The sequence below is a fragment of the Oryzias latipes genome, chromosome 2, assembly GCF_053564925.1.
Source record: "Oryzias latipes strain Hd-rR chromosome 2, Olatipes_Hd-rR_3.1".
Lineage (NCBI taxonomy): Eukaryota > Metazoa > Chordata > Actinopteri > Beloniformes > Adrianichthyidae > Oryzias > Oryzias latipes.
The window spans coordinates 16,861,644-16,873,360 of NC_136238.1; the positions used below are offsets into that span (position 1 = coordinate 16,861,644).

General features: G+C 40.8%; 1 protein-coding gene across 3 annotated transcripts in view; it reads right to left on the reverse strand.

Annotated features, from left to right (window-relative positions):
* The window catches only part of LOC101161957 (plakophilin-4), a 54,124-nt gene extending 42,642 nt beyond the window's left edge, over window positions 1-11,482 (reverse strand). For all 3 annotated transcript variants that reach the window (XM_023964755.2, XM_078933506.1, XM_023964753.2), the window contains exons 1-2: window positions 11,006-11,482; window positions 10,446-10,596 (exon numbers count right to left, since the gene is read on the reverse strand). In XM_023964755.2, coding sequence (XP_023820523.1) covers window positions 10,446-10,571 — 126 coding nt within the window. In that variant the 5' untranslated portion in view covers window positions 10,572-10,596; window positions 11,006-11,482. The remainder of the gene's footprint in view (window positions 1-10,445; window positions 10,597-11,005) is intronic.
* Between the last annotated feature and the right edge of the window lie 235 nt (window positions 11,483-11,717).

Consider the following 11,717-nt stretch of genomic DNA (forward strand, 5'->3'; position numbering starts at 1 on the left):
TTTAAATTAAAACATATGTTTTAATTTTGGATATTGTATGTTGATATCAGCCAATCCAGGATTTTTTCCAAAAAAAGGGCATAGCAGGCCTCCATGAAAACCCCAGGTTTAAATGAAACTAAATACTCAAACCATTTGCCGTCTGGTCATTTTAATAACAAAATGGAGGCAAACTATAAAAGTAACTTTGACAGGTCTGGGGGCATAGGAAACACAACATGGCATATGAATATGCAGCATGACGCTTGCTGTCACAGTGTGAGTGCTGACTATTCATGCCCTTACCATTTTCGAGCCACAGAGACAAGACAAGCACACAGCTCTCTCTGTTTAGCCATCTTTGCATTACACCATGCCTTGAAAAGCCAACGTGTTGGAAACAAGGCTGCCAGGCTGAAGCAAGGCTGTGCCAGGCAACACCTCACACCAGCTGGGGGCTGAAGGATGATTCACCTTGGCTTATTGTGAGCTGTCACAGTGTTTTTCTGTGTTTTATTAAGTGACACTGACCGCAGAACTCCAAGTCCTCCTCCTCGTCTCTGTGTCTAATCACGGCCCAGCAGCTTGGGTTTATCCACCCTGCATCTGCGATACCCGTGAAATGTTCTGTCTCATTCTGCCACAACTCAACATCTCAAATTCTTTGTGCAAACTGCAGGTTCACATTTTCAGAAACGCTCAAAGAGGCATTTTCAGCATCAGCATCCGTATATTAATACAATGGAGTAAAAATATGCCTGATTCCAAAAAAGATTGTGGCTGTTTCACACACAGACTTCAATGCAATTCACCTTCCTTCCGTTTTTTTATCTCTCCTGCTCTTTCCACCTTAATATGTAACCAATATGTTGATTAAAACTTTGCTGCATCTTTGTAAGATATCCACGAGTAGCAAGTGGGGCAGCCAGAGAGAGAATAGGTCAAAATTCAGGAGGACAATCTGACATTTCAGCACACAGGATCAATTGTCAACTTCAGTTCATGGGACAAGAAACAAGCCTTCAATGGAGCAGCAATTCTGAGGCGTTGGGTAGGAGGGGTTGGAGAGCAATGTAGAGTGACATAACTAGATTAGTGGAATTGGTTAAAGCCACAGTTACAAGCAGTGACCTTGCAATTCACAATAACCTAACCCAGTGCATTAAATGCAACATCCAGCAAGACATTTTTGACATATTGTGAAAACTAGTTCAAGCATGGCTCAGTTGTTGTTTTATTGCAACCCCCACCCTCCTGCCACTATTTATTTGAGAGGGGTTGTGCTGAGTATGCAGTTTCATTTTAAGCAGCATCATGCGTCAAATTCTTACAGAGGGCCTCTTACTGTACATTTTGCAACCGCCTGCAGTGCAACAGCCCACTGTTGTCAACATTAACAAGTACTTATTAAAGGATGAACTGCTTTAGTTCTGCTAAAATGTTCAGTACATTATGAATTGTACCTTTCAAATATCTCTGCAAGATATCACATTACACAAAACCCTTACAAAAACAAAATCAACTGCACGAATTTTACAATCAACGAAGAAATGTTTCTGCTTACCGGTAATTTTTTTTTTCTATTTAGAATAAATTTGAATAGTTGTTCAATTCAAAATTAGCATGTTTCTACAAATAATTTTCTAGATCTTAATGTAAAGATAATTAAACTTACCCCACTTCAAATCCAGCTAAATAAAACTTACTCCACTTCAAATCCAAATATAAGCTTTAGAAGCCAGGAAGTCTTTCATAAGTATGAAATATATTTTAAGTTTTGAATGAAATTTAAATTATAACATAGTTTTAAATTACATTAAATGTTTGTTTCACAGAAAGACTGTGGGAACGGGGAAGCGATTGTGGAGCATAATTAAAAATAAAAGTCAAAATCAGAAATGCGATGTACTATGTTATGCGTGTCAAAATAAAAGTTCAGAGTCCACCTTGTCACATCTCTGTTCCGTCTTCATTGTACCATTGCTACAATCATCAACCGCCATATCTCGAAGACCGGTCCGTGAAAACTTTGTCTGACGTTATATGCAACGTTAAAAAGGTTGGGGACCACTGCATTAATACATTAAACAAATTATTACTATTGTGCCTTTTAAACTCTTGATAGATGAAATGCGTTTTTAAAATTTATATTTACAAAATGACTGAAATTTAAAGTGGCTGTGAGTAGAAAATAAACTTGAGTTGCATCACTCCTCTCCTATGTTGGAATGCTGGCTGCAGAGCTGCTGGATCATCAAATCTGCTCCCTGCAGTTCCTCCACAGAAATGTCAAATCAGACATGCTAAATGGAGCACATCAGTCACTGGCCTTCATTGTTTTTAAGGCCTGATACTTTCTCCTCTCATTAACCTATAAGGAGAGCGAAAGATGTGAGGGATGAAACACCAAACCTGGCAACTGGGGCCCCTGAAACCCAGAAAGCATTAAGACTGTTTGATCAAAACAAGGAAAGTGACAGAAAAAAGAAAAACGAGACTTGTAGGATGACAGGAGTGATGCAACTCAAGTTTATTTTCTACTCACAGCCACTTTAAATTTCAGTCATTTTGTAAATATAAATTTTAAAAATGCATTTCATCTTTCAAGAGTTTAAAAGACACAATAGTAATAATTTGTTTGATGTATTAATGCAGTGGTCCCCAACCATTTTAACGTTGCGTATGACGTCAGACAAAGTTTTCACGGACCGGTCTTCGAGATATGGCGGTTGATGCTTGTAGCAATGGTACAATGAAGAAGGAACAGAGATGTGACAAGGTGGACTCTGAACTTTTATTTTGACACGCATAACATAGTACATTGCATAGGTGTCATCATCCTCTCCCCCTTCCACACTCATGGTGCAAAAAAGATGTACTGTCTATTAAATGTAGCTTTCTTTTTTTTTTGGAAGTCAAAGACTCCTCTTCTGTCTCCTGGCTGGGCCTTTTCCCCTTGGTAAAGATACTTTTCAAAAAGATTTGTTTTTTATTCATTTTGCTAGTTCCTGGATTTTATTTTAGCAGTAACCTATCATGTGACCGAGAAGAGCGCCTTGGGCTGCGTCAAGAGTGACATAAACGGATGTAACAGAGAATCAGGCAGTTTTCAAAATAAAACACCTTTCATATCTCGAAATAAATAAAACGGAATTAATGTAAGTTATTTATTGTTTCTGTGCGGCCCGGTACAAAATGACCCACGGACCGGTACCGGTACAAGGCCCAGGGGTTGGGGACCGCTGTATTAATGGATTATCCCATTTTGTTCTTTTTGTTACCTTTCTTTGAATTCTGTTTACTCTTCAGACCTTAGCAGTCTAAAAGTGGGGATCTTTCCTTTTCTTTTTTTCAACTTTTCCTGTCTTGTTTTATGACAATTACTGTAGGGCAAAAAAGTATTTAGTCAGCCACCAAACTGTGCAAGTTCTCCCACTTAAAAAGGTGAGCGAGGCTTGTAATTTTCACACACCCCCCTCCCGGGCTGCTTGGGTCCCGTTGCCGGGGGTGCTCCTGGCTTGGGGGTCTCTCCCCCCCTCTCCTGGTCTGGCTGGTCGGGCTGGGAAGGATCTGGTTCCCCTTATGAAAACACGGTTCACTTCGGCAGCATGCATTTATCTCCACCCGCACTTGCACGTGCACACTGCCACACTCCTCCCTGTTTGCTGTATCCCTCCTCCTAACCCAAAGTGTATCGATGGACATATATCTTCTGCTCATCTTCGTGTCAGAATATCACCTTTGGATGTAATATTTGTCGTCTCAGCAGATCTGGTATGATTGTTACACGGCTTAAAATATTGACGTATTCAAATCAGCGCTTGTATCCCCCACTTTTTCCACTTCTCTTCCTTTTATTCTCTACCACCCCCCCCCACCCCTCACATTCTTCCCCTCTCCCTCCCCACACACACTAAATGTAACAAATAAATAAAAAATAATAAAAACAAAAAGGGGTTTATACAAATTTACATGGGTTGCCTCTGAACATTTGGTATAGTAAACATGAATTGAAAATGGTCAACGTGTCCTAGAACTTTACTGTCGACAAAACATATCCTACCAACTCCTTGTTACCTGGAAAACCCCAGAAAAAGTGATGGTGCCACCCCAGATAAAAACAGTGGCCCCAATTTAACTGTCATTGTAAGGCAGTGTCATAAAACTTAATTCACAAATACTAGAAGCTACCATGTACTGACCATGACACTGATCATAGTTTTGTTCATGAAACTTCATTCAAAATCAAAACTTTAGAAACCGCAGTCATCCGAGTTAGATGTTCATTGCACAGTCCTATCCACCCTCTGTGTAAGCTTCTGTAATAAGGTCCAAAAAGAACTGTAACACTTAATACATCAGATGATCCTGAGACTCAGAGGACTGGCCTGAAAAACAATATCTACAGCAGTGGAATCAAAACATTCAGCAAAAAACAACGGTGCTCTCCTGACACATTTCCATTCAAAACATACATTACCGCAAAACACCTAGGCTGCAACAGATATGTTGCAATCAAAACCATGTCTGCAACCTGGGACTATAGAAGAAAATTAATTGCCCAATTATCCAATTACATCTTCGTTTTCTTGGTTTAACTGAGATCTGGCTCAAAACTGTATGGCCGGATTGACCCCATATTGGTCGCCATTTTTGCTGCCCTGCTAATGTTAGCTCGGGATTGTGAGGGGCTGTACGCTAGGGGGATAGAGTGTTAACAAAGGCACAATGGGAATTGAGCTTAGGCTCACTCTAGGCTCACATTGCATCCAGTCCAGCTCCGGTGCAGCCACCAGAGCGGTTTAGCTACGGCAGATGACTCACATTGGCTATGGATAGCTGCAGTCCTGCTGCAGAACAGGCTTTGTCCTTTTAATGTTATCCGTACATGTGCATTATCATAAAGGATGGAGTGGTCCTGGACCTCTGATCCGCTTGTCGTTGTTCACGGTGTTAAATGACCGATATCACACTCTACCACACACTTTGCGACCAAGTTTCAGCGGAATTGACGATGTTTACAACACGGTGAAAACATAATGAGTACAGTGGAAAATAGGTTTCATTTTGAAAAATGTACTCTACAATTTCCAGTTTAGGTCGTTTAATTTGCTGCAACTTCACAAAACAGTGCTCTGACTTGCTCCAACGTCCAGCTAAATTTTGAAGCCAACAAAACAGATTTGGAGGCCGGACCAGGGAGGCTGGACTGGATGCCGTGTTAGTGCTTCTCGCACTTTTCAAGTTATGTAAAGACTCCAGCGGCTGCACTGGAGCTGAACTGGATGCAGTGTAAGCCCATGGTTACTCTGCACCAACAGTCCCGCCCATAACTCATAGGTGAATGAAGTCTTGCCAGTCTGCAGCTTTACAGTGTAAATTTCTGAGGTCATTTACCACCCTGTAAATTTTCATCCGATTTCCAATTGTGGGACTGAAGCAGAAATGACATTAGGGTTAGGGTTAGGGTTAGGGTTAACATACTGTATCTTTTAGCTGCAGCTTAATGTGTGAACACGGCTGCAGTGTTGTCGTCTTGTGGCATACAGAACTTTTGATTAAGTGACAAAGCAGAATTTTCAGCCTTAAAGCAAATCGAGGCCTGAACTTCAGATCAACTGAGATGTAAACTCCTTCAAATCAACTGAGATGTAAACTCCTTCAAATCAACTGAGATGTAAACTCAATCAGCAGAAGAAGATGGGGATTAAAAACAGGAGCACAGCCTCTTTTCTTGCACATTGCAAACCTTTATATAGCTGTGCGTTGACTTGGCCATTCAGGGGCTGAGTTAAGAATATGGCTGCCGTCCAGGTACAATTAAAAAGAGGAGAACAGAAAGAGTCTCATGGTGATGTGATAGAAGGCAAGATGAAAATAACAACAGGAAGCAGTGGCAGATGGAGGCTGTGCTCATTTGTCTTTCCGGTCCCATTTACACAGCAGACACGACGACAATGAGTTTTTATCATTCAAAGTATTTTTTTACGGTGCAAACAAGGCATACATAAATAAGAAAAAAAAGAAAACTAAAAAAAAAGAATATTGAAATGTCAAAACAACAATTTGATACTGCAAATTTACATAAAGTCTAGTTAACCGAGGGTCTGCTCTGGCATTTGGTTAACTGATCGGTATATAGTATGGCATTTGGTTAACATATGGGTAACTGGCATTTCCAGTTTATTTAACATATCATGCAACTCGCATTACCATGGCTGTTGTTTCTAATATTTTTGCTTCTAAAAGGTAACTTTTTGATGCAAATATATTTATGTCACTCATATGCAAATGGCTGTTCGGATTTAATGTACAAGTCTGTGTAAATCAAGAATTTACAACCCAGAGAAAAACTTCAAAGATAAACGGTTAGGGTGACTACAAAGTACTGTACTGATCAAACGCTTTTTTGTAATAACCGCGGGGGGGGGCGTGCGTTCCTTGCAGACCCAGGACACCCCCCGTACGCCAGCCCGTTTCTCCTCAACCCTCACTTCCTCTGTGCCGCTGCCGCTCTACCTTGGCCTTGGCCTTTGTCCCCCAGTGCAGACTGATCATTTGAGCAAGTACTGATCATACAAACAGAATCTCAATCTATGTATTTATCTAATAAAGTAAAACAAAAACTACCAACATGGAGATGAGGCAAAGCAAATAAAAAAATAGAAGCAAATGAGAAGTATTTTCTTAACTGCAATGATAAAGTATAAGGACATTTTGTTGTGAATTTTGAAGTTAAAATTCCCAGATATTTGATTATAAACGGTATACAAGAGTTAAAAGAAGAATATTCAGCAAAAGCTTTACTGGATCAATTTAGGACTACAGCTGAAGTCTCTGACTATAGTTAGTCCATCCATCCTTCTACACCAACTGTTTTCAATTCACTTGGGGGTTGGACCCTACCCAGTCTGTAAAGAATCTTTAAATACCGTTCACAAATCCAACTCAAGGCCTTTTGTCAATCCATATTGACTAAAGTCCCCCACAGAAGCAAAAACAAAAGACCAGTTAAAAATAAGAGGGAAGGGGGGAGTGTGTCCAGTTCCTAATTACAGTCAATAGTCCGAATAAACAGAAAAAAATGGACTGTAGTCAAGACATGTGTGATAATAAATTAAACATTAACAATAAAATAAATGTCTTCATTTGCAATTTCAGCCAAATTAGATTGGCTTGACTTTAACAGAAATACATTTGCAAGAAGAAATATGTGGACCCATATGAAGTTAATTAGATGAGGCTTATCTAAGACAAATAATAAAAAATACCACCTGCTTAAACTGATACCACACACAAATTCAGGGGCCTCAAGAGTTTTCAGAGTAGGAGGCTACTGAGAAGAAAGTAAGAGGCTACCACTACCAAGCCGACTGGCGAAGGCTCCCCCATCCCTCGGAAATTTGTGAAAGTGTAAGGCCTTTATATGCATTTACAATTTGCGCAATTTCATAGTCAATGGAAACTAAGCTAATGTTGCTCTGCAACTGTATTTACATTGTGTAATTCCTGGCTACTGTGGCCGTGACCACTCCGAGCAGGAAACTGAAGAAACTCAGAGCAAGCTGGAGCTCAGGCATGCCCCCAGGTGGTGACCAGGGGTGGTGTAGGTACCGGATGTTCTCGGGTTGCCGGATGTTCTCGGGGTCCTTCAGGGTCCTTCAAATGAGTTATATCACTAGAGGAGACATCACGTGGTTCCTCATGGGAGGAGAGCACCGCCATCTTGGTGAGGTCAAGTTTTGAAGACCAAACCACTTTTTATAACATTTAATAAAGAGCTCTGTTTTTGCTTTCAATCACTTCATTATATGAAAAAGAAGAATGGCTTGAAATTGCTTAGTTTTGTTCAGAAATACAAACTTCACGAGTACCCCTAACTTAAATAGTATTATACTACTTAGATTTTTTCTATGTTCCTTTATTTTATTTTACTTATGTTTTTATTTATTTGTGTGTTATGTTCATTGTTTCTTTTTTTCCCCTCTATTCTTTATTTTCTATGTCAATATGTTATATTTGGCAATGGTGACTGATCTTCGAGGCAATATTGATTACATCGTTATTGTTCGTTGTTAACGTTAATGTCATTGTTAATGTATGATACCGCAATTGTCAATAAAGTTTTTAAAAAACACTTAGCGACGTTAACTCATTGGTCGTGGCGACTTACAGCCAATCAAATAGTGTGACGTCATCATTGGTCAAAGGACCCCTAAGGACCCCGAGAACATCCGGCAACCCGAGAACATCCGGTGTAGGTACCGGATGTTCTCGGGTTGCCGGATGTTCTCGGGGTCCTTCAGGGTCCTTCCAATGAGTTATATCACTAGAGGAGACATCACGTGGTTCCTCATGGGAGGAGAGCACCGCCATCTTGGTGAGGTCAAGTTTTGAAGACCAAACCACTTTTATAACATTTAATAAAGAGCTCTGTTTTTGCTTTCAATCACTTCATTATATGAAAAAGAAGAATGGCTTGAAATTGCTTAGTTTTGTTCAGAAATACAAACTTCACGAGTACCCCTAACTTAACTAGTATTAGACTGCTTAGATTTTTTTCTATGTTCCTTTATTTTATTTTACTTATGTTTTTATTTATTTGTGTGTAATGTTGATTGTTTCTTTTTTTCCCCTCTATTCTTTATTTTCTATGTCAATATGTTATATTTGGCAATGGTGACTGATCTTCGAGGCAATATTGATTACATCGTTATTGTTCGTTGTTAACGTTAATGTCATTGTTAATGTATGATACCGCAATTGTTAATAAAGTTTTTAAAAAAACTTAGCGACGTTAACTCATTGGTCGTGGCAACTTACAGCCAATCAAATAGTGTGACGTCATCATTGGTCGAAGGACCCCGAAGGACCCCGAGAACATCCGGCAACCCGAGAACATCCGGTACCCACACCGGTACCCACAGTGGCACTGGCCACCATAAAAAAAAAAATTGCTTGCCATCCCCTGAAAAAAAAAATTCTACAATTTTTTTTTTTAACATTTTTGTACTGTCAACACATTCAAGCATTCTTTTTATTTTTAAAAGTTCAAGTCTTTCAAAATATGATAAAGTATGCTAAAAATAAATGAATGTTAAAAAGTTGTAATCAGGCGCACACAGAGCACCTCAAACGTTGGATCCTACAAAGAGAAGTTAAGTCGGAGGACGGAGGCGGGAGTTCTCTTTTAAATGATGTGCATTTTGCAAGAAGCTGGATTTTTAGAAGAAGGAGACAGTCGGCATGGAATCATGAGAAAGTATCATCAGTTTAACATTTAAGTTGTGTTTTTCTGCTCATTTTTTATGTGTTTCAAATAATTACAAGGGTGATGGATAGTGCTAGCTAGCTAGTCTTTGGCTTTTAAACAGGGTTGTGGTCCAAAAAAGTCTTTAAAGAACTGAATTATTGAATTAGGAAACAACGCCTCTAAAGTCCTACATTTTGCCATCTAGGTCTTAAGAATGGTGCTGTGACTTTATCTTTTAGCACGTCTTGTACAAAATTTCTCATTGAGAGGTTCTGACAGGAGTTCAGTGCTGCGGGAGTTCGAGCTCGCAGCAGCACACACCCGACCGAACCCCCCGTCCCCACCCCCACCCCCCCGCACCCCCAATTTCCCCCTCATCCCGGACACAGGTTTGCCTCTGATCAACACTTTTGTCCTAACTCGTCTTGCTATTTACGCATCTTGTACTAAACAGAAATCTGAAAATGTTAATTCATTATTAACAGATGTGTTTTTTCATATGTGACCATCAAATTGATTTAAATGATTTGGTCACTGGTCACATTTTAAGTCATCCAGGAAAACCTTAAGCATGTTTTTTTAATATACCATACAAGACTGTTTACAAAGAATTTTACTTAATTATAATTTAAAACCAAAATAAAACTTTCTATAACCATTACATGATTTCAGGTTAGAGTCTGGATTCCGATATATAAATGCAGATTTATGTGACACAACTTGATGAATAAGATTTATTTAGCCTTTTTCTTTACGATCTCAGAAGACAATTGTACTTATACTGTCTGTTTTCTAGGAATATTGCAGATCAGGAACGCTTGAATATTTGCACAAACTTTTTCCGCACAGGGTGCATGAATGTTTGTCGCTATGCATAATTGACATGATATCCCTTGGCCACCCTGCATTTTGCTCAGGCCACCCAGTTGGCATCCCTAAAAGAAAACTCTACGGGCATCCCTGGCTCAGTCCGATTGGAAAAGAACCGAGACCACCTTGAAAGATGAGTCTGATAGCGGTTCCTAGTCCCAGACCAGGATCCGCTTAGACTGAAAATGTGTTCAGGATTATAGGGGGAAACGTGTGACACCAAATGTGTCCAGTCTGAATATACCCTCAATCTCAACTCTCCTCTTATCTGACATGAAAGGATTTCAATCACTCGAAGCAGAGAGCATGAAGCATTGTGAGGGTGTGACTTTAGAATCTTTACCTGCTCTTTGACAGAAGCCAACAGGTTGGTAGTTGTAGTAGAGCCTGAGTCTTGGGGGAGGTCAGGACAGCCCTGTCCCTCTCTGACCACCATTGGTCCTTCCCCTTCACCGCTGCCCTCCTCCATCTCCCCTAAGGCTCTTAGGTGCCCTCTTTGGACCCGGAGGATCAAACCAGCCCAAAAAAAGAAAAAGCAAAAACAAAAAAAATGTCGACCCCCTGTGAGTTTGTGAAAGGTTATGGGGTCAGAGCGTTTGCAACATGTTTAGTATTAGATCCTTTTCATCACAGAGATCCAATAAAGCACAGATCATTAAAGCCATTTAGAGTATAGTGTCATCAAACTGAAACGGTTTCATAAAAGATGCACGTAGATTCATATCTATACACATTTGCCACGGTTTGAAATAACAGGCAATTCCCTGGTTTCTGCAGGTGTATGCGACTGCTTGCATGTAAGAGAAAGTCTGCATTCATCGCATGCACGCGGGCATCCATTACATTAAAGATGAGGTCAAACCGCTTCAGCGGACCGAACCGAGCACAGCCAGCACGACTCACCGGCCAGATGTTGCTGTGAAAAGCAGGCCACAGCTGGCTCCTCACGCGTCCATCCTCCTCCCGCGCGCGCCCGTGACGGCTACTTCAGTGGTCACGCGCCCAGAATGCAAACGTCCTCGAGCCCCAAGTGTTTTTCCTCCCTACTTTTTTTTTCAATCGACGGTTTTAATAAACGGGGGATGTAAAACGCGCCCGTACACTATAACCTCCTCCTCCACGACCCTCCGCCGTCGATCATTGGCGTGACGTCACCATGCGGCTATGGATTATTTCCCCGATAAGAAGATCGATCAGGAGCGCTCCGTCGCATACGCTGAAGCTGCTGCAGAAAAACCGAGCAGCAGGGTGAAAGATGCGAACAGAGCGAGGATGCAGCCTGCTTCGTGCGTGTGCGCCTGCGTGCATGTGCTGTGTGAGCGTCTGTTTGCCACCACACAGACAGACCGCTACAGGCCAGTGCGCCTCGGCAGCGTGTCTGCGTTTCGCCCACTATTACGTCCACAAGCATGCAGTTCTAGGGCAGGATGGTGCTGTGACATAAAACACAAAATAAATCAATGGTTGTACATTAGTCAGTCAGTGAGTCAAAAGTCTCACTTATATACAAATAGGGAATGAAAACATACATAAGGTGGCACTAACCAACTTACCTAGTAGTAGTAGGTTTAAAGGTAGTCATCGGGACTTGGTTACTAAAGTTGAAGACGTTTCA